Consider the following 27,299-nt stretch of genomic DNA (forward strand, 5'->3'; position numbering starts at 1 on the left):
ATACTTCAAACAAAAAGAAATATCTGGCAGTGGGAAATTAAAGTGAGTTTTCCCTATGAATTATGATTATTTTGTATTAAAATATTCCATTGCTTGATATTTGTTCTTGTTTAAACAAACTCGTTTTATTTTGAACAATTTCTAACTTGTAATTTTACGTCTCGAATTAGTTGTTTTGATTTAAGAATCTTTAGACATTTAAACAAGACAAAGATAAAGAAATACACGTTTGCATTGTGATGAGAAGGTACAGTAAAGGTTGTTTTTTTATTATAGTTTAAATTTTGTATTTATTTGGAAGAAATAATAAAAGTAATAAAAATCTGTCGAAGGTTATATGTTCAAACTTTAAAGAATTGATAAAACAATACATTTAGACCATATTGTTGTATTGTGCGCCATTACATTTTTTTCCTAGTTTTTTCTTCTTCGACTTAAAAGGTCTTTAAACTAAAAAGTGTAAAGTTTTCTTTCATAAAGCATGCAGAAAGTCGGAACCCTGTATTGTTGCTTTTTTTTATATTTTAAGCTATTGTGTATTTATAAATTAAATTACATGTCAATTAGGGGTGTGAATCTGTTACTTTGTATTTATTTATTTATTTATTTTAAAATCTAATTAATTACAATGTCCTGAATACTAAAACTAATTGCACATTCATTTTGGGCAAAAGATCATAAAGAAAGTGCAGTAAATCAAATTCATATTCAATAAAGAGTTTATTAGTTTAATTGCTTTTCAGTTCACGAGCAATGCATTTTTATATTTGAGAAAGGAAAAAATGCTGTATGTTTGTTTTGTTCTTTGATTTATTTATTTCCACTGATTTTCAAGGAACCAACTATGAGGCTTTCACAATCACTAAAAAACTAAATTTGCTTTTTAGACCTGTAAGATGCTTGCAAATACAGCAACTCTCATTGTTTCAATGCATTGTGAGAAGAGATGCATCACAATTCTTTGCTTTAAAGGAACATTTTGTGTCGCATAATAATTACACTGTTGAGTGGACTGACTACGACAAGTCCCATGATGCTGCGCAATGACTCTGACAGCACACAGCGCAGCCGTGACCAAAACCACTGGAGCACAGAAGTATGAGAAGCTCCCGTTCCATGCATTATTCAGCCCGAACTCGAACAGAAGCGGCGGCAACAGAAATAGTGTGTTTGTTTCCAGCGGGATGGAGTTTGCGATGGTTTCGTGAATAAATGCATCTGCTCGGGTGAGTGTGTGCACGCGCGCTCTTTGTTTAGCTCGCCTTGCGTCGCTAACGGAAGCCTGCGCTCAGCTCTGATTAATCGCGCTGCTTCATTGGGATTCGTAACGACATGCATTTAGTGGACGCGTTGGTGAGCGTCATTTATTGTTGTCGGAATGTATATTAGCCCTCGTGCTAACAGCATGCTATGCTAACGTTAGCATAACAAACGGCAGACGGAAAAGCGACAAAGAACCACAGGACAGGTAAAGCGACTCCTGAAGAACCCGGATTAAACCTGCTCTGGGGATGTTTGGCAGTTCTGGATGTTATCCAGATCATAAAGCGTGATTTGATTTGGTGCAAAAGACAAAGATTTATCTGATTCTGGAGATATAACACGACTGATGTTATTATAATTCGGGAGTGTCAGTGATTCATCAGTGTTCGTTTATGCGCTAATAAATCCATTATAACGTTAGCTCTTTAACGTTAATGCAGTCAATTAAACGGGTTGTTCCACGTCATGAGTTTTCGGTTTTACATCAAATACATAAATCACAAAAGGGGTTTAGAAAGTATCCAGACACTAACCTGAAGTACAGCAAATAATAATCCGTGCTATGCTTTGCAAATACTGTAGTACATGTTTATTGTGGTCTATATTAAAATAGTGTGCTGTACGAATCTAGTAATCGTTTATTACTGTGGTAGTTATTAACATTAATATTAGTTTTTCTTCTTCAATGCGCAGTAGCTCTTGTCTTGCGTAATGTTTCCGCTGTGGCGCAAATGGCTATGACACTGATTGCATTTATCTAAAGTGATTCACAAATGTTGTTCAAAGTCATGTAGATAATTTAGAGCAACATTAACATAATTTTCAGGATAAAAAAAAAACACATTTCTAATATTTGGCATATTTATTATTGAATTTATTCTAGTTTTTAGCTTTTTATTATTAAATATTACGTTTTTATTGTTAAAGCAAGTTGGTCAACTTGCTTTGTTTTTAGTGGTGTATTTTGTATAAATTTTATATACATAAAATTGGCATGCATGTTTCCTGTTTTGTTATTTTAATTATTACTAGTATTGTTGTTTGATATTTTAGCAATATTTTTATTCAATATTTTGTTAAAGATTGGTCAAATTGCATTTTTTAATGGTGGCTTGTATGTTTCCGCTCTCAGTTGATATGGAAGAGCCTCCCAGCGACTCCCAGGATGGTTTACAGCCTCAGGATCTGTCCTCCGCCTGCAGCCTTCCCAACATCTTCGATCTGACGCGGAACGCCGAGGAATGCCTTCTGAAAGCCAACCCCATCGACGCCTTGCATGTCGTCCAGACGCCCGGCTGGTTTGTCAATCCTGGGACCAGCAATGGGATATTGCTTCCCGAAACTGACTCTGAATCGCTTCCGCTTCCCACGGACCAGATCCAACCGGATAATGCGTTTTCCAACACGACCGTCACGCTCTCCTACGTGAGCCGGTCGCACGTCTTCTCCGAGCATTCCCCGATCGTTCCTTCCTTGAGCAAAGCGTTTGCGCTGCATCCCGCCGCTTATGATGGCGGGCAGCTGGTGACGGATGCGGGAGATGCTGCGCTTTCGGTGGACCAACACTGTCTCCAGCAGGTGTCTGTACCGGTCGGACTGACGGCCTGCGATCAGTTCGGCTTCATGTCACCGGCTCAGGTCGTGGAAAACGTGGCGGCATTCTGCTACCTTCAGCAACCTCCGGATATGCAAGATGTGGAAAACCTGGCTTTGGAAACGCTCAAATCTTTACAAGCCGATCCCAGCGAGTGCAGGTTTCCCATCAGCATTGATGAGCTTCAGAATGGAGCGGCGAATGGCCTTTGGAACGTCGGACCCTTCGAGGGAGGATATCCGGAGGATAACGGTGCGAACGCAGAAGGTTTGCACCGGAACGCCAATCCGGAGCTCGTCTTTCTCATCTCCAGATCCGAGGAGCCGGTGGTTTTACCGAACGACGGCTTCGCCATTGCGTTAAACCAAGACTTCATTAATCCGTTACATCCTCAGTCTCCGTCGGCAGAGCAAACAGAGGATGTTTTTGTGAGTTCTCCGAGTGGAGCAAAGCAAGAAGAGGAGTTTTATTCTACAATGCCAGAAGCAGCTGAGACCGAAACGACAGAAACACCAACAGGGAAAACTGACAGAACGTGCAACACCGAGTCTGTGCATGTCAACGATGCATCTGCAGAACAAACCGACACCGATGCATTCAAAACAAGCAACGATTTGCCGTCTAGCAGCAGTCCGCTCTTGCTTGAGAGGAAAAGACTGCCTCCGAGAGCTAGACGGGGTGTAAGAATGGAAGCCATCGTTCAAGACATCCATCCCGTCAGGAGTCGCGTGTGTAAAAGAAAAGTTCAGAAGAGCAAGTCCAAGAAAAAGGTGCTGGAAAAGATGCGCGATGCAAAGAAGAAAAAGACTGAAGAAACCGACGTCAGACGTTCCAGCAGACGTAAAGCCACACAATCTACCTCAACTTCTGCAAAGATGTTAGATGCATTTGTAAAACGCACAAAGAAAAAATCCTCCGAAGGGATAGGAAGCCCTCAACCTGGACCAGTCAAGCATCAAAAACCAATGCCGGCTCAACAAGTCCTGAAGAAATCTGCCAAACGGAAGAGAAAGAAACACACAGTCGGCCACGCGTCATTTTTCTCACCGCAGGAACCTGAAATCAAACTCAAATGTCTGAGTTACAAGGAGAAGAAGGATGTGCGGGATGAGACCTTCGCACCTTACGTGCGCATGCAGAGCAAAGACTTCCCCGTCTGTACGGTGGTCAACTATCCCGAGGACAGCGTCCGGATCACGCAGGGAAAGCGGCAGGTGTGTGCCGGGTTTGCGTCCGGTGAGATGCCCGTGACGCCTGGACTGCAGTACGGTCGGGTCTGTGTGGATGTCACACAGCGGGATGTTCTGGTCTGCTGTCTCTGCGGCGGCTCGGCCAATGCCATGGACCTCGGAGACTTGCATGGGCCGTATTACCCCGAAGGCTTCAAAACGGCTTCTAAAGCGGTTTGCAATCCTCAGGAAGAGGATAATAGTGACTCGGACTCGTCTGTTCGAGGGAAACGCCTGGAGTCTCTTTGGACCAGCGATAGCGAGTCGTCCAACAGGCCTTCATCGAAGAGAGCCAGGATGGACGGTGACACCGATTGGTTCAGTCCTCCAGTGGTTCCTCTGGACGCTAACGAGCACTGGCTCCACGAGGACTGCGTGATATGGTCCGCAAGCGTCTTTCTGGTTCGGGGAAAGCTGTACGGACTGGAAAATGCAGTCAGGTTGGCGAAAGCGTCGGTAAGATTTCGGATACACAGATCTTTTAATGCTCTGCAGTAATGACACTCAACCTGGCAGTTTGGTTTTTTAAGGTTTGTTCGACGTGTCAAAGAAGAGGGGCGACGTTGGGCTGCGTTTTCAAAGGCTGCCCGAACAAATACCACTACACATGTGCACTGCGCTCCGGTTAGTCATCAGCAGTTCTTTGCATTCTGTTGCACAATACACACACACACACACACACGCGTTGCATTGTGGTCCGAAACATCAAAATTCTGATCTGCCTGTTAACCGATGCTTTTGTGTTCAAACAAAAAACATGCAAATCTGCCCGTGCGTGAAGAATAAGATGTAAACTTAAATATAATATAATTATATAGTTATAGAATATATATTTACTACTTTTCTACCCTCTGAAATGAATTGACGTGTTTGCTTCCCTGTTTTTAAAGGTTGTGTATTAAAGGAGGATAATTTCTCAATGAAATGCAGAAAGCACAAGGTACACGTGAGATGTTTTATTAGATGACCGTTCACAAAAATGTTTAAATGTTTGATTTCTGCATTTTCTATTTACCGTAAATGCTTATATTTAGGATTGCAAGCATGCTGTGCTTTGTGTGAATTCCTCAAATCTGTCTGATTTTTGTTGTTGTTGTTGTCTGATGCATTAGAACAAGTCGATGAAAGGATCGTCTGATCGTCAAATCAACAGGTGACAGGAGAACGAGGACGCTATGCAAGGTTCAAGAGCTTCACTTTATACGTCTATTACTGTATTATCAGGAAAAGAATTTGCACGTCATGTGACTTTAAATCAAAATTGCATTTTTGAGAGAAGAAAAACAGTAGTGTCAGTTTACAGATAATATAAATGCTATAAACCTATATCTTTTCTAGTCACTCCACAACAATTCCTTTAAATTTGATGGGATTCAGAAGTTTATTTGTCCGGTGCATTTCCCCGCATGCCACAATTTTAGCTTTAAATAAATTAATGAATGCTTTGCTTTTAAACAGGGTTTCACTGGTTTGCATGCATGGCATTAAATGTTGCATGCACTGCAAAAGAATTATGTTCATAATGAATGCCTCTATAATTTTATATGGACTTTTTTCATCACAATGAAACATGCATTGAGCATTATTTATGTGCTTGAAGCCGTAGCTCATTTCAGATGCTAAAAAGCATTTATTTCTATTCCAGTATCTAATAGCGCCGCTCTCTTCTGTCCTCACAGAGTGTGGTTGACGTCTAACTCCAGTGTTCCTCCGCGGGACCTTCAGACACCCATCCACCTTAATAATTTTGCTGTTGCACTGCTCATAACACCTGTCACTCTCACACAAACACCAGTTTGTTTGTGAGACTCACACGAGGGTCAGATGTGAGGACTGCGGGGAAGGTCAGAGAGAATTGCACAGAGCAGAAGAACCACAGCACAAACGTGTGCTCCTCTGAATGATTTTACAAAATATGTGTCATATTTATACGTTGGCGCAAAATCAGTTTTTTTTTTGGAAATATTTTCGTTGTTGTTCATTCTGTCTTAATTTATGAAAAAAATAATCAATTTTTAAATATACTGCTTGCTTGTCTTTATAATCAACACTTTCTGTTCATTTGGCATCCAATCAAGAAAAATGTTCTTTGTAAAAGAAGGAAGCGTAAAAAAACAAAGTTGTGGAACCAACAGCTAGCGAGCAATTAAGAAGGGCACTTTCTGTACAAAATGGGAAAGGATGATGATTTAATTTAGTCCGGGATTAGTATGTTAGCTTCATGCGTTTCTTAATCTGCGTCTCGATGCTCTGTTTCTTCCTGCGTAACGGCACACAAACACACTTAGATCTAGAAGAGTGGAAGACGCTCTGAACGCATGCATGCATTTAATCTTCATTTTCGATTACATTAATTGTATAATTCACAACGTCCACACATTAATTGTAAATGGTGAATATAAATATCCCAGTTCATCAGATATAACTTCATCTGAACCACATCTTCTTGTTGGTTTGAAATGTTTCAGTGCCGTTTTTTAATATTCATAATTCTGGTTTATTCATTTGTTGCTCTATTGCTAAGACAAATCAGTATCAGTTTATTTCTGACTTTTACCCAGGAAGCACTTCCTTTATGTTTGATGAAAGAGAGCAGTATTTGGAGACTCGTTCTGTAAATGTACAGTGCATTAAACAACACTGCACTCATGTATTGTTGACTGACTATTTGTGTCAATATTTGTGTCCAGAGTTTAAGATGAATCTGGAATCTGTGCCAAATACAGCTTGATGTACTTGAGATCAAGAGCTTGAGAGGTCGAGTCCTGTGATGTTTTGTGTTAATGTACTCGTATTTTGTGCCATATTTTTGTTCAGAACTGTATCTGTACAAATCTTGTGCAAATTGTATTTTTTTGTCTGTCTTGAATGAATTGTCACATTTTAGCATCGTACCAAATTTTTTGTTGGCATTGTTTTTCTCAAACGTTAAACCTTTCCGATCTTAATCTCAGGGTTGAGCAGGAGTCTTTTGTGTTGTTGTGGACATTCTTACCCCAAAATGTATTTATCCTGAACTGTCTAAACCCAGTTGGTCAGCTTAATAAACTGGCTTCTTTTATTTTGCCTAATGTGCTGTTGGACACTCATTTGTATTTACTCGTATAGATTTATCACGATTACAGTTTTTCTCAGTCGCTTTGGTGCAGTTCCCACATCACTATTTACATTTGCACAGCAGTTAGTTCAACCTCCACAACATTTAGTCATTTGTGCACATCATAGTAGCAGTTTCTCATTCCTTCGAACAACTTACTTAAAATTGATTTCATACAACTTGCTGTTAAGTCAAGTCAAGAGATGATATTCGCTGCGATGTAGATTAATTTATGTGTCCAGGCAGAGAGGAACATCTGGAAGTGCATGCATGATTACAGTACTATGCATGTTGTATGCTCAGTTCCAATATGTACTGCAATATTGTTTACAGTTGTTCTACCCAAAGGGAGTTATATTTGTGGTAAATAAGGGTCTATTTTTTCTTTTGCACAATGCTGTGAACAAATCAGAATGGCAAAGTCATATGCAGTAAAAATTGTAGTACTCAGTAAACTCACTAAATACAGTAATGTGTAATTTTACTGTATTTTTCAAATGGCTGTGCAAACAAATAGTATATAGTGCTGTCTTGAGCATTTTCAGGTAGTCACCAAGATATTTTTTTTGCTTTGGAATACACTGCCAGAGTAAACTGTCATAATGAAAACATGACAAAGCCATTTGACTTTTCATCTTGATGACACTGACACTTTGAATACTTGCTTTTGAGCAATGACCTATCCATTTTAAGGAAAGTGACATGCTTTTGCAGGTTATCAACTAGGTTTTGTAGTTTTTACTGATTGTTTTGAGAACTGTATTAACTGTTATGCACATGTAAATAGTGATGCGAGAAATGCACCAAAGTGACTGAGAAAAACTGTAATATGGCTAGCTTATTTATAAATAGAATTTTCTACATGGCATTTATGGATGCTTATTTCTGCCTCAGAGAGAGACTTTGATTCTCACAATTCAAACTTAAAAAAAAAAATATATATATATATATATATATATTTTTTTTTTTTTTTGTCAAATACTTTTATATCTCACAATTGCAAGAAATCCCAAGAAAAGAAGCCAGGATTGCAACAACAAAATTTAAAATTCTAACTCGGAATTCCAAGAAAGAAGAAAAGTCACAATTGTGAAATTTAAGAATTAAGAGAAATAAAAATCTGAACTGTGAAATGTGAACTCATTCCATTAAAAATAAAAACATAATTCTGAGGAAAAAAGTCAGACTTTCAAGATGTTTACTCAGAATTACAAGAAAAAAAATTGAATTATAAAAATTAAACCCAGACTTCTAAGGACTTGGAATTCTGAGAAAGAAAAAAAATCTGAATTGCAAAGTGACGCTAAATTGGCGTTCTAAATTGTGAGATTATAGAGTCATAACATTATCAAAACCAGTCATTCAAACCTAGAAAAACAAACGAGTGCTCATTTCTGTCAAGATTTATTTCTGAATAAATCTGCACTTACAGGAAGACAGTTGTATTGCAAAGACAGATTTTAGACGGTTTGGATGACTGAAAGCCCACTGATAGCTAATGAAATCAAAACGCTTCAGCACGACAAAGGCTGACCAATCATAAAATCTCCAGGTCTTTCCATTCGTTCCTAAAACAAGGTCAAGCACTGCTGAAAGGCGTTTGATGGTCAGTATGTGTAGTTTCCAGCAGAGCTGCATGTCTACGATATGTAAGAACAGGATATTTATGCTCTGACTGGCCACTTTTGATGCAAAGACTTCGATGCGACTATAGCTAACCTTTTTTTTTTCTCAGAGCATACTCCCAATACATGTTGAAAGCTCATGCAGACATGTAGCGTAAAATAAAACACCAATTCCAATAAAAAAAAAAACCTTTTGCATGTCTCCAAGGCCTTGAACATCTTAGTAAGACCTTCTATTCAACCTTGCCGGAAAATAATCGCTTCCAGTACCTGACAGAAGCAGCACAGGTGTGAGGTGTTTCAATCAGGTAGTTCTTGATCAGTGAGAAATTAACAACAACAACAACAACAACAGTACACAAACACAACAACAAAACGAACAATTCAATTGGCTGGCTGGATGTTTCGCCCTACGTCATCTACTACAATTTCACCCTGAAACATTATGCAAGAAATTCTGACAGCAAAAATATTCACATTACAGTAATTCTCACATATCTGAAATGTTTTTTTTTTTTTTCATAGTGGTCATGCAGTTATTAGAACGTGAATGATTGTGCACACCTGCACTCTGTTTTGAGATTCCGTTTAAACCAATGTAGAAAAAATATAAGACTTTAAAAGGGGAACACCAAGAAAACAAAATTGTACAGTAGGCAAAAATACATCTTTTCAACCTGTCAGTCTTCAAATACCAGTGCACAAGGTCCGACTCGTTAAGCAATCAAAGCCGAGCGCCCAGAAATAAAAAAAAATACTTCTAAACATTGTGAATAAACTTCCGTGTTACCATGTTTTAAATTCATGTTCATCATGGATTAGAAGTGGACCTTCACATCTGCCACAAGAACATCACATTAAAAAATAAGTTTGGCACAACTGTGCTAAAGTACTAGAATTAAATGAAAAATATCGATGTTTGTTAATCACAACATAGCAACTGAAAAAATAGATATTTCTGAATACTAAGAATCCTGATAAATTAATTCAATTCAAAACAACAGTCTACAAGTCAGATTTATACACATTTCGAGTACATGCAAAAATGTCACGTGATCATGATGAGTGTCGTGAACCTCTGGAAAAGCTTTTTTTGGGTTGCACGCACTGTACTCCAGGCTTCAAATAATCTCAAACACGCACACAAACTCACTCACATATTACCACACCAAATATCAATGTCAATGTCCCAGATCTCACTGTTTGCTTAGTCACTGAAATGTTTATTTGATGAATTCCTCACAAGAATGACAATCCCAGATATTCTCCTTCCTTTTTTTTCTTTGCTTTCATATATTGCTTTAGAGACAATTTGGGGAAGCCCTCGAAATTCTTCCCCCAAGCTTCTTTGAGCTTGAACTGGATTCAAATGTTCAATCCACTCATTTATTGGTTCATTGCTTATCCATGAGTAAAGGTCCATTCACACCAAAGATGATAACGATAACTATGACGTTTCAGAAAAATATGTTCTCAGAACATTTCTGAATGTTCCATTTTTTTATGTTTTGAAAATGTCTGGTGTTCTAAAAAAACGGTTCCATTGTATCATTTCAAAAACATAAGAACGTTACTTTTGAATATTCTCTGAACAAAACGTTAACATTTAAAAGATGAATGTCCGACTACAATGTTTAAGAAAAACATTCCATGTGCGATGTGTCATTTTCTGATACATTTTACATTTTTTGATACAGTGTTAGCTGGACCAAGAAAACAATATCATTCTAATCACTTTCAGAATGATTTTTCTTTTTTACTTACATTCCAGTTAAGATATGACAACATTATATTATACATTAACTTTCAGAAATTTGCTAATGTTACTTCTGATATCATTGTGATAACAAATAAATAAACAAATACATTTTTTTTTATAGCCAATCAGAATACATCTGACTTTATAAAAGTTGAGCATTTAAAGCAGCTGACGACAAAACAGCAGCACACTTAAAATAAACAGAACGTCAGTTGATGTGTGGAGATAAATATATTTATCGTTATAGTAATCGTTCTTGGCGTGGATGGGTCTTTAGAATGCACAACCTAACGCTTCTTCGCAGACCGTTTCTAGATGCAAATCTCTGATAGGAATGTTAGTCGAGCCGACCGGAGAATCGAACAGAATAAGTTAGTAATTTTTTGCGTTGTAACTAGGGCTGTGCGATAAATCGCCTGCTATTGTCTTGCGCATCTCGTCAGTAAAGCCGATTCTGTGATTAGTAGTAAATCTCCATCATATTCTTTCAGATGGATCACTCAATACATAAAAATTACGAATGCGATATTGCGTAGCTTGTCAGTGAACTACAGCTATGTGTATTTAACGGTGCTCCATCTGAAAGCACTTGATGGAGATTTACTACTAATCACAGAGTCGGCTTTACTGACGAGATGCGCAGGACAATCGCATGCGATTTATCGTGCAGCCCTAGTTATAACAGACTCCGTTCCAGATACACATGAGAGTCTCTTATAGATTCGTCTGCTTGTGTGCGCATTAATTTCACCAGCAATTGGATCTCTACACGCAGATCTCTATCGGCGTTGTGACCAGGATGCGGCTGCTTGGTGGGCTGTCTCTGGCCGAGCGCTCGTAGCTGTTGGTGGAAGACACGGAGCTGTTCGTGGACACGGAGGTGAAGTGGTGAGCTGCTCCCGACTCCATGCCATTGGTCTTGGAAGCCGTCGGAGACAGGGTCTGCTGCTTCATACGGTCCACCAGTAGCTCCTCCTCCTCGGACGAAGAGTTCAGCGCATCCTGATGGTGGCTTCCGCTAGCCTGGCCATCCAGCATCCAACGGTGGACAAAATGCGCTAACACCTCCTTGACGGAGCAGCGGCGCTCCTGCTCGAGGGCCAGGAGCTTTCGGAACATGCGCAGGGCTTCGTCTGTGAACCTGCGCCACTGGGACGGCACCGTGCCGCTCCGCCGCCTCTGCCAGCGCACAAACTCCTCGTAGAAAGTGTCGGACGGCATGGCCTTCTCCCAGGGGAAGTTCCCAGTCAGCATGCAGAACAGCAGCACTCCGAAGGCCCACACGTCTGTGCTGTAATCCACGCAGAAGCCCTCGTGCTTGGTCGTGTCGCAGAGCTCAGGGGCCGTGTACGGGATGGTGCCACTCACACGCTTCACCGGCGAGCCGGCACGCCGCGTCATGCCGAAGTCCGACAGCTTGACCTTGCGACACTCCTTGTCAAAGATTAAGATGTTCTCGGGCTTGATGTCTCTGTGCACCAGTTTTTTGGAGTGCAGGTAATCTAGAGCGATGGCCACCTGATGGACGCAGCGCTTCGCCACTGGCTCCGGCAAACCCACCTGAGCAAGAAGATTGAGAAGAATCAGTCACCCACACAACAACCATCATCACATTCAGAGATTGTATTAAGCAAGATTTAAAGGAATAGTTCACTTGAAAATTCTGTAATCCAATCTCTGGAACATCAAAGAAGATATTTTAAAAAAAAAAGAACTACTGACTTCCATAGAAAGGAAAAAACACTCGGCACATTCTTTAAAATCTTCTTTCGTGCTCGACAGAAGGAATTCAGAAAGGTTTTGAATGATATAATGTTGAGTAAATGGCAGGTCACCCACAATCACGTGCTGAAATTACATATTATGTTTTGTAAATATATTGTTTCAAATAAAATATCTAGTAATAACTGCACTGACTCTATCAGATGAGAACAAAACATGAAGCAAATTGAATCCACATTGAATAGAATTGATCTGAATAATGACTTTTGTCTTCTGTAGAGCTGCTTTACAGATTAAACTGAATTTCATTACTGATAAACTGCAAGATTAAGAGTTGTTACACTAAATCCATTCAACAATAGATGTGACAATTCAGAAATACAGTTGAACTGAATTTGTTCAGAATTTATTGATTTTGCAAACCTGACATTTATTGACTAAATCAACATTGATTTTGAAAGAAATGATTTTGCTTTATTCATGTGCATTATGCTCGTTAATTGTCGCTGCATTACCTGTGGTGGAATGATATCGAACAGGTCACCGGACGGCGCATATTCCTGCGCAAAAACATAGTATTCCTCTGTTTCAAAAGCAATGCCAAACATGTTGATGATGAAGGGGCATGGAGACAGATAGAGCGAGATGCTGTACTCTCTCAAGAAACTCTTCAGCTTGGTTGTTTTCTTCTTTAGAAACTTCAGAGCCATCTTGGTACCTATGGGTTGAGAGAAACAAAACATGACGGGTGATTTATTTAGCCCTAGTTTTAAACAGAAATAAATAAATCTAAACAATTAGGTATTCACAAACTGAGAATATGTTTGAATTTGTATAGAAATATAGATATGTTCTATATATGCATTGTTTCTTTCAATGTGTTTTTCTTGTATGCATTAATTTCAGAACATCTGTTATCATCTCACAATAATGTTAACAATGCACTTTTATAAAAATTACTTTCTTAATTTCCAACTTATAAAGTCATGATTATGAGCCCGTTGCATTCTTTTCATAATAATAAAAAACTGCGTTAACGCACGGTAAAATATTTGTCGCGTACATCAATTAATTAGTTAACTCGATAACGCGTTAACTTGCCGAGCCTTAATTTATACAATTTATTTAATAAATTAACTGCAAAATAACATATCGTTAATCAGGGGCGGAGGCAGACAATGTAAACATTCGGGGCTTAGCCCAAACCTAGGGGGGTCCAGGGGCAAACTCCCCCGGGGAGATTTTTTCCCCCCATACGTTAGCTAAATGCACTATTTTGGATGCTGTTTGAGATAATAGAATGCCTAAAAATCTATACACTATCTGGGGAAAAAAAAATCACCCAGTAGACTAGAGCCTACAACCTATTTTGTATTTAATTGTTCTCCAGCTATAGTGAATCCAAAACACCAAAAATGTTAAGGGTGACTCATTTTCACCCATGGCAACTAAAAAGAGGCAACCATTATCTGACTATTTTTTAGTTAGCCTATAAGCCTACATAGGAAATATTGGAATTTGGTGTAAACATCATTACTAATCTTAAGAGTTCAGTTCTGTTTAGTTTGTGCTTAGCTGACAAATTTGCTACATCAGAATCCATGCCATAATAATTTAGGCTGCTCTACTAGCAAACAGCAAATGCTGCAGTGCCAAGTAAATGTGCTCTTCAATACTCTGAATCGAATATCAGGCCAACAGAATAACATTTACTAAAATGATATGATATTTCTTTGGGAAATAGCACAGTATGATAAACAACATGACCATATATTACTGTGTTACGGAACTTTATTTGTTTGACTAACTTCTCTTAACTTCTGCTTTTCACTTCTTTCTCACTCCCCTCATCATCTCTTCTCCTCGTCCTCCAGCCTCTCCTGCTCCACATGTGTATTCGTGTCCTCGCCTCTTCACTCACTTATTTTTCCTCCTCATCACCAGACCATTATCTTTTTATTTTCTCTCCTTCATTTATGTCCTCCTCCATCCTCCTTTATTTTCTTTGCTTTCTCCCTCACTTATCCCTTTCTAATCCACTCCTCAAATCCAGACTTCCACTTGTCATCTTCTCTATTTCTCCACTCCTCTTTGCACATTTTTCTCCTCTCTCCTTCTCTTAACTTCTGCTTTTCACTTCTTTCTCACTCCCCTCCGGGTCCTTGCCTCTTCACTCAATTATTTTTCCTCCTTGCTCATTTTCAGACTTATCTCCTTTCTCCGAACTTATATTAAATATATACATGTAAAAAGCTATTAATCATTCAGAAAATTCTGTATATCTAACTTATTTAGTAACTAGCATATTAAGTATCTCCATTCTTTTGCTACTTTTTCACTCTCCATTCTTTTCCTCCTACACACTTTCTTCTATTTCTATTGTCCGCGGTTCGTCTGACGCTGCTTCTGAATCTCTCTCTGGCCGGTGAGGTTTATTGTTAGTGTTCCGTATAAAAAACTTTGTTATGTCCATAACTTCAGCCGGTTAGCCGGTGAAAAACAGTAGCCCGCCAGTAACAATAGTAGTAACTATAGTAACAATAGCCCGCCAGCCCCTGATGACAACGACGAAGAAGATTTATATTCTTCTTCGTTAGTTTTTATTGGCAGTTGGCAAACAAGCTGAGTGATGCGCGATGCATTACCGTCCGCCACCACGCACGGTATGTGCTTTTGTTTCATTTTTTGCCGCTCCAGTCAGAAAGACTGAGAGGAAATTAAACAAAGTTGAAATTATTTTTAAAAACCTAAAAGATTCGGGTCTTTTGACAAAACATTCGGGGCTTAAGCCCAATTAGCCACCCCCCCGCTCCGCCCCTGTCGTTAATACCCTTTCGTTTGATTCAACATTTACTACACATAAATATTTAGGCCACAACGAACTATTGAACATAAAATCATCTCATGGTCTTCAAAGTCTTCTTCAAAATACCTTCTTTTATGTTCCAAAAAAGAAAGGTTTGAAACGATAAGTAAGGATAAGTAAATGATAGATTTTTATTTATTTAGTTTTTTTTTTTTTAAATGAACCATCCCTTTAACGTTTTACTTACACTAAATAAGAAACTAAATCTGCCAGCAGGTGGTGTTAAATTTCTTTATGAGAGATTTGATTCGTTCAAATGGATGATTCATTCAGGAATGAAGTAAACGGCTCTCTTATGAATGAGTTTTTGAATCATTGATTCACACGATTCATTCAAAACACAGATTCATTCAGAAACTATACACCTCTGTTTTATTCAGAGACGAGCAACAGTTCTGCTATGTCTTAAAGGTTATATTTCTCTGCAAAATTGAGCAAAAGCATAATATTGTATTTAAAATATAACACAATATTAACTTCTTATTTACTGAACTGTTTTATAAAAAACTTGTGATATTCAGGACAAAATCAGAAATCATGTAAAACTGCTCTCCATGCTGGTGTGATATCGTGTGATATAACTATGAGACAAAAACTAAATATCTGGAATTGTAGGGCATAACTGCTTTCATGAAGTTGTTGGCCTGCATCATATTAGTCAGCAGTCAACTGTATGAAATGTAAGATGACACAGGTCTGGGGGCGGGGCCAGTGAGTTAACGGCATTACGGCTGGTCCTGCGACTTATAGTCAGGTGCGACTTATTAATCAAAATTAATTTGACATGAACAAAGAGAAAACATTACCGTCTCCAACCATGAGAGGGCGCTATGTGCTGCTCAGTTCTCCTGTAGTCTACACTGAAGACATAGAGCGCCCTCTCGTGGCTGTAGACGGTAATGTTTTCTCTTGGTTCTTGGTTCTAAATAAATGCGACTTATAGTCCGGTGTGACTTATACATGTTTTTTTTCCTCATCATGATGTATTTTTGGACTGATGCGACTTATACTCAGGTGCGACTTAATAGTCCGAAAAATACAGTAATTAAAGTGTTAAACTGTTTTAGGTGTTTAAAGTGTTTTAAACTTTTATTATATATATATATATATATATATACAAATGTGGATGATTAGAACTTAAAATTCTAATAATGTGCTTCAATACTTTCATATACTGTATGTAAAATTTATATTCGTTTTTACGTATTGCAAATGTGTTATTTACATTTTCTTGGTTAAATAGAGTGACAATTTTTTATTTTTTTTTAAGATAACTATTATAATTGAGGTAGTTTTTTTAGTTTTAATGCTTAAATTTATACCAAATGAAATGAGAAATGCTGCCTTGACAAATGAATGAAATAAAAAACGATCAACTATTTGACTTAATTTATGTTTATTTTAATGTAGTGTAAATGTTTTGTGTGGTTTTAGTTAACCGCTGGTTTGTATCTGTGCTGTACCTCTGATCTTATGGATGACGAGGTCCACCTTCCCGTAGGTGCCCTTCCCCAGCTCCCGGATCACTTCATAGTATTTGTTGACCTCCACCTTCTCCAGGTTTTGAGCTGCGAAGAGCTGCAGTTCCTCCAGGATGTCGACGGACACGCGTGAGACAACGGGAGAGGAGCTCATTCTGCTGATGGTCGCTCTGCTTTACTGCAACACAGAGAACAAGAAACAACGCATTTCAATTTAGGAGCCGCCTTCCTCTGCTGAGGACTGAGCAGGGGTCTGCCGCAGGGAATGTAATTATCCTGCAGATAAGGGACACGTCCTCGGAGAAGAGGGATTTCACTTCCCCACATCTAACCTGCTGATCTCTTCAGCGCTTCATGCCTCAGCAGTCTCGCTCTCGCAGTGTTTGGGTGCAGTGGCTTATGCAATATTATAATCGTCTGGACTTCGAAGGGTCCGTCTTGAATATTTATCATTTTGCTCAATTTTAAAGCAGAGCTCGACTGTTTACAAGTCAGATCTGACCAGCTGTTGCGTAACCGACTGAATAAGATGGTCAAATTAGTTTTTTAGTATTTGTTACATCACATTTGTTCTGCATCATCCTACTGATCATGTGATTTAAAGACGATCCAAAATGCCTCTTGAGATTCAACGGAAGAATATCTAACTATCAGCATAAAGAGAAAACCTAGAAGAATTGCTCGATATTACACATATATGCAATATTTATCACGTACCATTCAATAACTTCAGTGAATTTTAAACACAAAATTGCCAATTACTTTGTCTGTTTCTCCTCCATTACAGAACGACACACACACATACAGATCTATTACATGACGTGTTACTGAGCAACACACAGATCAGTGTTTTGAATAAAAAGTTTGAATGAATAATGAATCAGTGAATCCTGAATGAATCAGTGTTTTGATGAGTTGGTTGTGTGAGTGATTCAATGACTCACTCTGCTGATTTATCCCTGAATGAATCAGTGTTTTGATGAGTTGGTTGTGTGAGTGATTCAATGACTCACTCTGCTGATTTATCCCTGAATGAATCAGTGTTTTGATGAGTTGGTTGTGTGATTCTACAACTCGATCAGTTGTTTAATTCCCAAATTAATCAGTGTTTCTGAACAAATTAACTGAGTGAATGTTTCATTGACTTGATTTATTTCTAAAAAAATCTGTGATTTTTGATGAATCAGATGAACAAATGATTCAATGACTCACTTGTTTGATTTTGTCTGAATAAGTGCTTTTCAACAAATCGTTTAAATGAATGATTCAACAACTCTTCTCAAATGAGTCAATGTCTTGGACAGAGACAGTTGATCGAATGATTCAGTGATTCTGTCATCAGTTTCATTCCCAAATTAATCAGACTTTTGAATTAGTTCAAGCCACCTAACTTGAGTAAAGCTGCAACCTGCAGAAAGAAAACTCTCAGCCAATCAGATTCAAGGACCGGAACTAACCTTATCAGCCACAACCGTTGTTTGATGTTGTCCAAATAGTTAAATTACCCCCAATTACTCAATCTGGTTTATACACCAGCCAAGTCCACTCATTCTGATCTTAATATTACATTGGAAAACAGTGATACATAATGCCTGAATCACAGCCCATCCGTCCCTCAATAGCATAAACCATTAGTTACTGCCAGTGGAGCAGAAGTGCTTGGCAGCCGTGATGTCAAGTAAACTCACATTTATTTCGATAGCACTTTACACAATGCAGGATGTTTCAAAGCCATTTCACAGTAATAAACAGACTTTCTTATTCACAGCTTATGTTATCGATTGACACCTGCATCACACATTACATGTCATGACACCTTCCTTCTGCATGCACACGAAACATCAATGCATATTTCTGAACAATGCAAAGCTATGGTGATCTGGGTGGTTGCCAGGGCACAGAAATGTGGGTTGCTAAGGTGCTAAGAGTGGATGATTAGATAACTCACCTCTCCTTAACAAACACTGTTAAGACTTCAGCTGTCTTTCACATTAATGGTGCATGACAAGTTGCAAGCTAAACACTTGAGGCTTGTTCAAATCCCTCACTCATGACCTGCAGGATACTTTATTAAACAGACTCCAAACGCAGTCTGCAAATCAGACAGATTCGTAACCAGGACTTCATAAAGAGAAGCTGGAAGCTGGGCTGGTGCAATATGACTCACCAGGTCAAATCTGCGAGCGAGTCTGTGTGGCTCAAGGCAGAGAGATGCAAATATAGAATATCTCTGCTGTAATGTCCAACTTTGACATGCTGATGTACACATTATGGTACAGGACGTTCTTTGCACACAAAGCAGGCACAGACTTCCTCTGTTTCTCGTCATTAGACAGTCGTTTAAAAGCGTGAAACGGTAACGGCTCATTTATTCCCATGCGCCAGCTATTTTGTCATTCTGCTCGCTCCGCGGTTATCGCATCCGCAGCCAGGAAAACGCAGACAAGAGGAAAGAAAAGGAAGGGAAAGTCAAGGGAGGTGAAACATGGGCCTTTAATCTCTCTGTTCTCTCTCAGTGCTTCCACACTAGAATATTCATGTCGCTGCCGCTCTGCAGGACTCAGCGGGGTTTGGGAAAGTAGCTGTGCATTTTTCCCTACAGACCCGCTTGTTTTCTTCACTAACCCTGAAAGACTTGCCTTTCTGGACTTGCTTGCAAAACACACACACACACACACACACACACACACGATGGAAGACTGGTAGAAAGCCAAGCATTTGCTGACAGAGAAGAGTCACATGACATTTGACCTTTGCAACTAATATGTGACCCTGGAGCACAAAACCAGTCTTTAGTCACTTGGGTATTTCCAGCAATAGCCCAAAAAATACATTGTATGGGTCAAAATTATCAATTTTTCTTTTATGGCAAAAAATCATTAAGATTATGTTCCATGTGATCTATAGATATTTTATACATTTCTTACCATAAATATATTAAAACTTAATTTTTGATTGGTAATATGCATTTCTAAGAACTTCATTTTGACAACTTTAAAAGCGATTTTCTCAGTATTTAGATTTTAAATACTGTCCATTTAATCCATTTCTACGGTTCAGTCTTTCTCAAATGTGCATTAGCTCTTCAAAGTCATCGTTTCACAATTAAGCTTTTCAATTTCCAAACATATTTCATAAGACATTTAAATTAAAAAGACTCACAGTGTAAACACCAAAAGTCAATTACTGTGGCAGTACCATGGTATAATGACAGTATACTATAGTACTTTTTAAACATAACATGCAACTATAGTCAATAACATGCAATGGCACCTCAGAATACAACTGGAAAATTTTAGTTTTTAACAATACATGTCAAAAAATGCACATGAGCATGTGGACGACTGTAAGATGTTGGACAATGCTGTAAATATCCAGTGAACAGGAGGTTGTGTGGAATGAACAACTGTGACTCTCACACCTTGTGTTCAAACCACAGGGGTGTGAAAGACAATCAAGCCAGCAAATCCCATATCGCACATTAACGTTTGTTTCCCAGAATGCACAGGGCGGATGTGTGGTTGTTGTCCGGCAGGCATGTGCAAACAGAGATCGGTCTGTCTCTATCAAACAGAAAAACAATGTGCAGAACTGAAGCATTGCATGAGTCTGTGTTTGCATTCAGCAGCAGAGCTCAGAGCCGGGGAATGTAGATTGCACTGCTGTCCAGCGTCCACCAGAGGAGATCAGCATCTAAACACTCTTATTCCCCAGACCGGTCTGCTCATTACTCATCCGGACTCTGACAGCATCCATTTAATGCTCTTCAGTTCTGGGTGACCTGCGGATACCTGCAGACTCATCCTATCCGCACTGAGAACAACAGCAGCAGCACACACACACACACACACACACACACACAGTGCTGCCTGCAGTCTGCAGCCACACACACACACACACACTTCTTGAAGGGAGAATACGTTTACATGGTGAACAGGACAATTGGAAATGTATCCATAGGTCCAATGCATATAAAATAAACACACACACACACACACATTTTCATTATTATTATTATTATTATTATTATTAATCATCCAATTCGCTGTACCAAGCGAATAATAACAAGAAAAACAATAATAATAATTGCATTGCTCATGTTCATGCTTAAATTTTTATTAATAAATTATTTATTTATTTTTACTGGCATCATAAGAACATTCTTCTGCAGTGCTTATTAAGGTCGTCTGGAAACGGTAACCTCGGGTAATTATAACATCAATCCTTCAGTAATGAGCAGGATACGTGAGTCGTTTTTGATTGAGCTTTATGCATCAATTCCACGTCAGAATATATCAGTTGCTGCAATATGATAATAATGTTGACAAACCAAGCGGAAGGCACTCACCATGAAATCCGTCCAGAGCCGCAGTTCTTCTGTTTCGAGGCAGAAATCCCGCAGTGAGAGTCTGTTCTCACGGTGCAGTGTCGTGTCTCTCTCTTCCGCGCATCTGTGTCTCGGTGCTGCTGGGAATCAGTCGCTCCGCCGCATCTTGTCATTCACCGGTGCGGATCTCATCTCACCAAGACTAGAGAAATCACGGCTTCCGAGACGGGCAGACGAAGCCCCGCCCACTGCACGCATCAGCCAGTAAGAGCGCAGGTCACTCACTCGCGTCACCTGACTACACTCCACCCACTGCGAGCGTCAGCCAATAGCAGCACGAGTCACTCCGTCGCGTCAGGTCGCTGAGGCTGTATATTTTAAAACCATTTTATTCGTATAAATATGTCTTTTTATTTTTGAAAGCTTAGCTTTATTAGTCTTAGTTTTTTTATTTAGCTTGAAATTTAAGGCTGCACGTTTAGAACTATGTGTATTTTAATGTTCAGTGCCAGTGGGAAAATATATAATTTATTTTTTGTTTGTTTGTATTTTAAATACAAACTAAAGGCCAATCAGTTTCGTTTCTAGAACGTTCAGTAATCAATGGTGCACCACAGATGTCAGTCACATAGCCGGACTTGTTTTGGAAATGGGAAAATTCCTTTAAAGAGACTGAAATCACTATTTCAGACATTACATCAGTTCCTTAAAGACAACAACCTCTTATGACATCATGTGAAAACAATCAGATCCAGCAACATGATCTTTCGCCAGAGAACCCTTTAAAAGTTCCTTCCTCCTGCTGAACACAAAATAAGTCATTTTGAAGAATATTGGTAACCAAACAGCTGCAAGCAGTCATTGACTTCCATGGCATTTATTTTTCTATTCTATAAGTCAATGGCAACCGTCAGCTGTTTGGTTACCAACATTCTTTAGAAAATCTTAAGTGATCAACAAAAGAAATAAACTAATACATTTGGAACAAGTAGAGGGTTAAAAATTTCCAATTGTCTTTTTTATTTTTTGGTTGTATGAACATTATTTAAGGGAATGTTGCATTTTAGCATTTTGCAAACTTGATCATTACTTTTGAATGTTCTCTGAACCATCTGAAATTAGTGTTCATGTTTAAATAAATTATACAAACTTAAACATTTCAGAAAAATGTTCCATGATTGATGTATAAATGTTTTTGTGCTAACATTCTAAATGAACGTTCTACTAAAATTACTGATAGAATGTTTGGAGGAACGTTCTCTGTTAGTTGTGTCCTTAAAGATCAAAGAGTGAAACCATTCCAAATCTCTTCATTTTCAGAACATTTATTTACGGAACTGATTACAGCAATCCAAAAAGTTATACTTTTACAATAGAGCTTATGACAGAATCAATGCAAAACCTGTGCTCGGAATACATGACCAAAAACGTGAGTAGAGAAAATGTTGATTCTTTAAAACGTTTAACTATAACTGGCCACTAAAATCGTGCAATCGCACATATCAGTACAAACAGTATCAGTAGTTACAAATAAAATTAAAATAATTAAACAATAGAGAGTGCAAAACTGGCAGAATTATACATTTTATTCTAAAACAACTCCAGATTTTAAGATGGCTACACGAATAAAAACAATTCCAGAGACTTGGAGTGCAGATGCTGCGCCAGATTCTTGATGCGACAGAGACGAACGTGCTGCACATCTCCAGCGCCGTACACTCGGTATATGTGATATCGCTCCTTCTCCTTCAGTGCCAGATCCAGCTCGTTCGCAGACATGTGGATGAAGTGTCGCTCTCGCCTGACCGTCGTCTTCACCTCCACGAAGACTTCTTGCGTGCTGCCGTTATTTGTGAAGGTCAGCTTGAAGTCGCATGCACGGCCGCTCTCTCCTTTCTCGTTGAACCAGGTGATTTGACTGGGGCCGCCGTTCTCTTTCCAGTGCGTGAGGAAGGAGTGAACCAGCTGCTCTCCCCACTGTCCGATGCTGGCCGTGTCTTCTTTGTCTTGAGGCAGCACTAGGGTTTGAGGCATGGTGCAATCCAGCTTCAGATCTTCCAGCACTTCCTCCGGAGCCATGGCTTTGCTCCAGACGGCGCTGTCCAGAGTCATGGGTGGACGCTGCAGGGCTTCAGCTCCCTGGAACTGGCTTAACACAATCTCTGGGGCCTGGGCTGGATTTTGGCTTCTGGAAATAACGAAATCATGCATTGAAATTTGGTCGGTCATGCAATTCATATTTTAAACCATAATATTACTTGCATGATGCAAAATGTTTTTACCCCCCCCCCCCCCAAAAAAAGATAATTTAAATTCATTATTGCGTTAAGTGATCAGTGTTCCTGTGGCATTGCATTAGCAGCACAGAAGGTTGTGGGTTCGATTCCCAGGGAACACATTCGGTAAAAAATGTTAGCCTGAATGCACTGGAAGTCGCTTTAGATAAAAGCATCTGCTAAATGCATACATTTAATTTAATTGAGATAAGCATTGAACGTAGCTTTAGAATGGAATTGTTTAATTCCGCATTGCATAAATGTTTGAAATTCAATATTAAACTACGAATTATATATTTTTTTATGAAACAGTTTGAAAAACTAAGATTTAATTGAGTCATTGAATCATCCACTCACTGTTTGTTCAAAAACAAGCATTCATTCAGTAACGAATCACCGCTGTGTGTTGCTCAACAGTTCTGATGTGGCTTTGATTAGAACTATTTTCGTTGTCAAAATTAAAACAGACAATACTGAGCTTAAAATGCAACCTAATAGTATTTTCTCATTTATAGAACTGTAGTATTAAAAAATAACACGGCCATTTTTTGCATCTCGAGTTATAGACTGCATTCTAATAGGCTTCTTCACACAGTCCATTGTCGTGCATCATGTTCATCAGCAACTGCATCGATGTAAAATGATGGACAGCTCTTGACAGGTGCTGCATTAAACGTCTAAAAACACGTTGTTATTTTTTCCATAATCAATCACGCCACACTAAGGAGTCAAAACAACAGCCCTATGTGAAATGCAATAAAGCCAATCGTAATGAAACATACTGCAGTGTTGAGTGTTCATCGTGTGCTGTTGGTGGCGGTGGGTTGGTTTTGTCCACTGTAGTTTCTTCTTCATCTGTGGCCGTGTTTAGTTTCACAGGCTGCTGAGGACTGACCACAGACTGGACATCCTGCAGGACGGACTCCTCCCTCCGCTCTGAGCAAACATCTTCACAAAGAGTTAAAACAGAGATCAGTCAAACCACTTTAACATTAACTATTTTCTTCAAGTCTGCATGAGATTAATACTTCATTCAAGATTCTATGATGTCAATAAACCGTCACAACATGCAAGCAAACAATTTTTATTATAGTAAATGCTTTATTATTAAAGTTACAATACTACTAATTATGCCTTAATTATTCACCTTTAAACATTAAATCATCAAACTTTATTTCGCCAGTAAACTGCAGGAGACCTTGTGCTTCTTGTTACAAACCTTTGTCCACAACATGAAAAAGTGATTTTGGTAGCAAATTCACTGCATACAGAGATGGAGATCCTGTCCAATTTATTTATTAGAATTTTACCTTTTTATTAGCTTTTTATTAGCAATTCCCTCATGTGCACTCATTTGTTTAACAATTAATTAAATTAAACCATATAATTTTTTAGGTAGTTCTTTTTTATTCTACAAAAATAATCTGTAACTTTAAGAATCAAGAGAGCAAAATGCTAGACCAACAGAGCTGAACAATACAGATTTTGTTTTAGACAAATGTACATATATGCACTTTTCACAGCTAAACTTTGATTTACACAAATCAATTTCCATCAATCATTTAAACATTTATTTGATTGATCACTTATGTATCAAATATGGCATGTTTTTATAGAATCAAAAAGCAAAGATTTATAATTATTTCTACATACATTGATACAGATGCAAATAAAAGTGACTAATAATTTTCCTGTTCACTTACTGTAAAACAGCATAAAAATATTCAGTTTTTTTAACTAAATATCTAATGTGCTTTAGTTGCAAATGTATTAAATCTAATTGGCAAAATTGTTGATAAGGTTTAAAGCCACTTTAAAACCAAATACATTACATACAGAAATACATTTCAACACACACACACACACACACACACACATGAGTGTCCAGTCCTGACCTGATCGTGGCGGGAAGCTGCTTGGTCTGGGACCCTGTTCATGTGGAGCTCTTGTTTCGGTGTGCAGTGGAGACTCTGTGGTTCGCTGATGGACGCTGATGTTGGACGAGCTCCTCTCGAGACCCAGAGCAGCTGGAGCAGCAGGAGGAGGCCACATCTTCATCACCTCTTCAACAGCCTGACTGCCTGACTCCACAAAACACACATGCATCATGAGCCTGATCATAACCACAAGATGGATATGATACAGCTGCAAATGCAAGAGCCAGCGCTCTGAATATATATGCATTAGTCTCCATCCACAGTCTGTACCTGAACTGCTGCCACCTGTTTTACTGAGAGAGGCTTTCGGTGGCCAGCAAACCAGCCGGTCCTCTTTATTGTGTTGTGTCTGCATTTCCTCCTCCTGCACGTCTCCTGACGGCCGGACCAGAGACGACACTGCAAACACAAGCAGGATGATTACAGGCGAACCGCCACATCACAACAACTGACCCAGATAGGTCTCACTGTGCAGTGGTTATTAAAGTGTGTGGCTGATGTGCAGCTGAGCAGAGACAGCTCTTCCCTTCTCCTTGGCAACAGCTGCGCTTTCATGTCAGCGAGCAAACCCCCATTAGCATATGTGCACTATGCATGTGTGCGCGTGTGAGAGGAGCGATGAAATGAGGCGAGAGGCACAGATTAAACTAGAGGAGAAATCAAAGGGATCAAATGCAGCTGTGCAGACGATGCGTTCAGAGCTCTGTGAGCGAGAGTCTGTCCCTTACCATCGCCTCAGTTCAGGCACGTGAAGAGATGCTTACCGTCTGCTTTTACTTCCTCCGGCGCTGGCACCTCCCATCGTTCCTCGTTTTCAGGGAGTTCTGGAGCATTTTCTCTGTCCAGAAACCTCTTTAAATCAGCTCGGTCCTGAGTTACAGCAAGACAAGCCACATAACATCATGTGATGGAAGCATTTCATTGTGTTGTCATTTAATGTCATTGAATGAGGGTTGCAAAATTGTGAATCACAGAAATTTTGAGATTAAAATGCCTACTACTTAAATGTTAGTCAAAATAAGGTTTTAAGCACACAGGCATTATTTTTATGCATGTCTTAAGTGTCAATTTTTCCAAATTGAGATTTATACATCATCTGAAAGCTGAATAAATACGCTTTCCATTGATGTATGGTTAGTTAGGAGAACAATATTTGCCGGAGAAATAACTATTTGAAAATCTGAAAAAAAAAAAATACTGAGAAAAATGCATATTACTAATCACAAATTTAGTTTTGATATATTTACGCTCTATACTACAAGCTCGTTCAGCGGCCTTGTTTCACTTCGATGGCTTTCAGTCCCACCCTGCTTCATACTATGACATTAATAAATCATAAGCTCATCCATGAACATGATTTCTGCCCGAGTCCTGTTGGATTGCATCCATGATTCCACATTAGTCACCTTTGTTTCTTTGCTTGTTTTGAATATGCGCCCTCTAGTGGTAAAAACGTACATAGTGCACCTTTAATAAGCAATAAATTAATAAGAAATAAATTAGTGTTAATTTCTTTTCTAATTTATTCATGGCTCGGGGCACAATTAAATTCATTTTAACACCCTATTATTTATAATTAAATGTGTTAAACTGAATACACCTGGTAGATGAGTCACTCATGCACCTGGCCTGACGTCCATCACAATGACTCCAAGAGTCTATATTACACCAGGTGAGAGAAAACCCTAGAAATACTCCAACAGACCAGCAACAAAAATACACAGTCTAGCAATTCACTTAAAAGGCAGCATTTAGTGTTTTGAAGGCCATTCATTTTGTCTGAGCTCTCATTGTAAACAATTGGTAAACAAGGACAGAGTCACCTTGGACAAACAGATAACATTACTTGTGTGTGTGTGTGTGTGTGTGTGAGAGAGAGAGAATGAATATGCTGCTGTTGTTCCGCAGACTGCCTGAAGACTCATTCTAATCACATTCTGACTCTAAACCACACTCCAATGTCAACATCTAGCAACTGGGGTGCCTCAAGGCTCCGTTTTTGGAACATTTCTCTTCTCTGTCTACATGGCATCACTAGGTTCTGTCAGTCAGAATATGTCTTTTCATATCACTGCTATGTTGATGACCCTCAACTCTACCTCTCATACCATCCTGATGATCTG

At 39.0% G+C, this 27,299-nt stretch overlaps 4 protein-coding genes across 7 annotated transcripts in view; 2 read left to right on the top strand and 2 right to left on the bottom strand.

The window, feature by feature from the left end:
• Positions 1–27,299, top strand: part of abcc3 (ATP-binding cassette, sub-family C (CFTR/MRP), member 3) — a 217,967-nt gene that overhangs the window by 33,591 nt on the left and 157,077 nt on the right. The window lies entirely within an intron of this gene.
• si:dkey-94l16.4 (uncharacterized) lies at positions 1,016–7,157 on the top strand. Of its 2 annotated transcripts, none has more exons than XM_052570626.1 (6): positions 1,016–1,226; positions 2,396–4,542; positions 4,617–4,710; positions 4,977–5,026; positions 5,199–5,268; positions 5,766–7,157. In XM_052570626.1, exons 2-5 carry the CDS (start codon positions 2,401–2,403, stop codon positions 5,241–5,243), a joined length of 2,331 nt encoding a protein of 776 aa, XP_052426586.1. In that variant the 5' UTR covers positions 1,016–1,226; positions 2,396–2,400; the 3' UTR covers positions 5,244–5,268; positions 5,766–7,157. The 2 variants fall into 2 exon arrangements, with proteins under 2 accessions (XP_052426586.1, XP_052426587.1); XM_052570627.1 differs by lacking the exon at positions 1,016–1,226 and adding an exon at positions 1,244–1,468.
• Positions 8,572–21,269, bottom strand: bsk146 (brain specific kinase 146). Its single transcript, XM_052570628.1, has 4 exons — positions 20,985–21,269; positions 16,619–16,814; positions 12,805–13,007; positions 8,572–12,127 (listed from the first exon to the last, which is right to left on the bottom strand). Exons 2-4 carry the CDS (start codon positions 16,788–16,790, stop codon positions 11,333–11,335), a joined length of 1,170 nt encoding a protein of 389 aa, XP_052426588.1. The 5' UTR covers positions 16,791–16,814; positions 20,985–21,269; the 3' UTR covers positions 8,572–11,332.
• The window catches only part of wu:fj29h11 (uncharacterized), a 48,216-nt gene continuing 43,189 nt past the window's right edge, over positions 22,273–27,299 (bottom strand). For all 3 annotated transcript variants that reach the window (XM_052570610.1, XM_052570612.1, XM_052570611.1), the window contains 5 exons: positions 25,941–26,046; positions 25,447–25,575; positions 25,135–25,320; positions 24,022–24,187; positions 22,273–23,151 (listed from right to left, as the gene is read on the bottom strand). In XM_052570610.1, the coding sequence (XP_052426570.1) occupies positions 22,581–23,151; positions 24,022–24,187; positions 25,135–25,320; positions 25,447–25,575; positions 25,941–26,046 (1,158 nt within the window). In that variant the 3' untranslated portion in view covers positions 22,273–22,580. The remainder of the gene's footprint in view (positions 23,152–24,021; positions 24,188–25,134; positions 25,321–25,446; positions 25,576–25,940; positions 26,047–27,299) is intronic.

Source organism: Carassius gibelio, chromosome B12, assembly GCF_023724105.1.
Source record: "Carassius gibelio isolate Cgi1373 ecotype wild population from Czech Republic chromosome B12, carGib1.2-hapl.c, whole genome shotgun sequence".
Classification (NCBI taxonomy): Eukaryota; Metazoa; Chordata; class Actinopteri; order Cypriniformes; family Cyprinidae; genus Carassius; species Carassius gibelio.

What these genes read in the sequence shown, in the direction of transcription:
- si:dkey-94l16.4 (XM_052570626.1), top strand. Translation starts at nt 2,401, where the DNA reads ATGGAAGAGCCTCCCAGCGACTCCCAGGATGGTTTACAGCCTCAGGAT. An exon ending in CACATGTGCACTGCGCTCCG is followed by an intron (nt 4,711 to 4,976) that starts GTTAGTCATCAG and finishes CTGTTTTTAAAG; the next exon opens with GTTGTGTATTAAAGGAGGAT. An exon ending in TGAAATGCAGAAAGCACAAG is followed by an intron (nt 5,027 to 5,198) that starts GTACACGTGAGA and finishes CTGATGCATTAG; the next exon opens with AACAAGTCGATGAAAGGATC.
- bsk146 (XM_052570628.1), bottom strand. Translation starts at nt 16,790, where the DNA reads ATGAGCTCCTCTCCCGTTGTCTCACGCGTGTCCGTCGACATCCTGGAG. An exon ending in CGTCATCCATAAGATCAGAG is followed by an intron (nt 13,008 to 16,618) that starts GTACAGCACAGA and finishes CTCAACCCATAG; the next exon opens with GTACCAAGATGGCTCTGAAG. An exon ending in TCGATATCATTCCACCACAG is followed by an intron (nt 12,128 to 12,804) that starts GTAATGCAGCGA and finishes CTTCTTGCTCAG; the next exon opens with GTGGGTTTGCCGGAGCCAGT.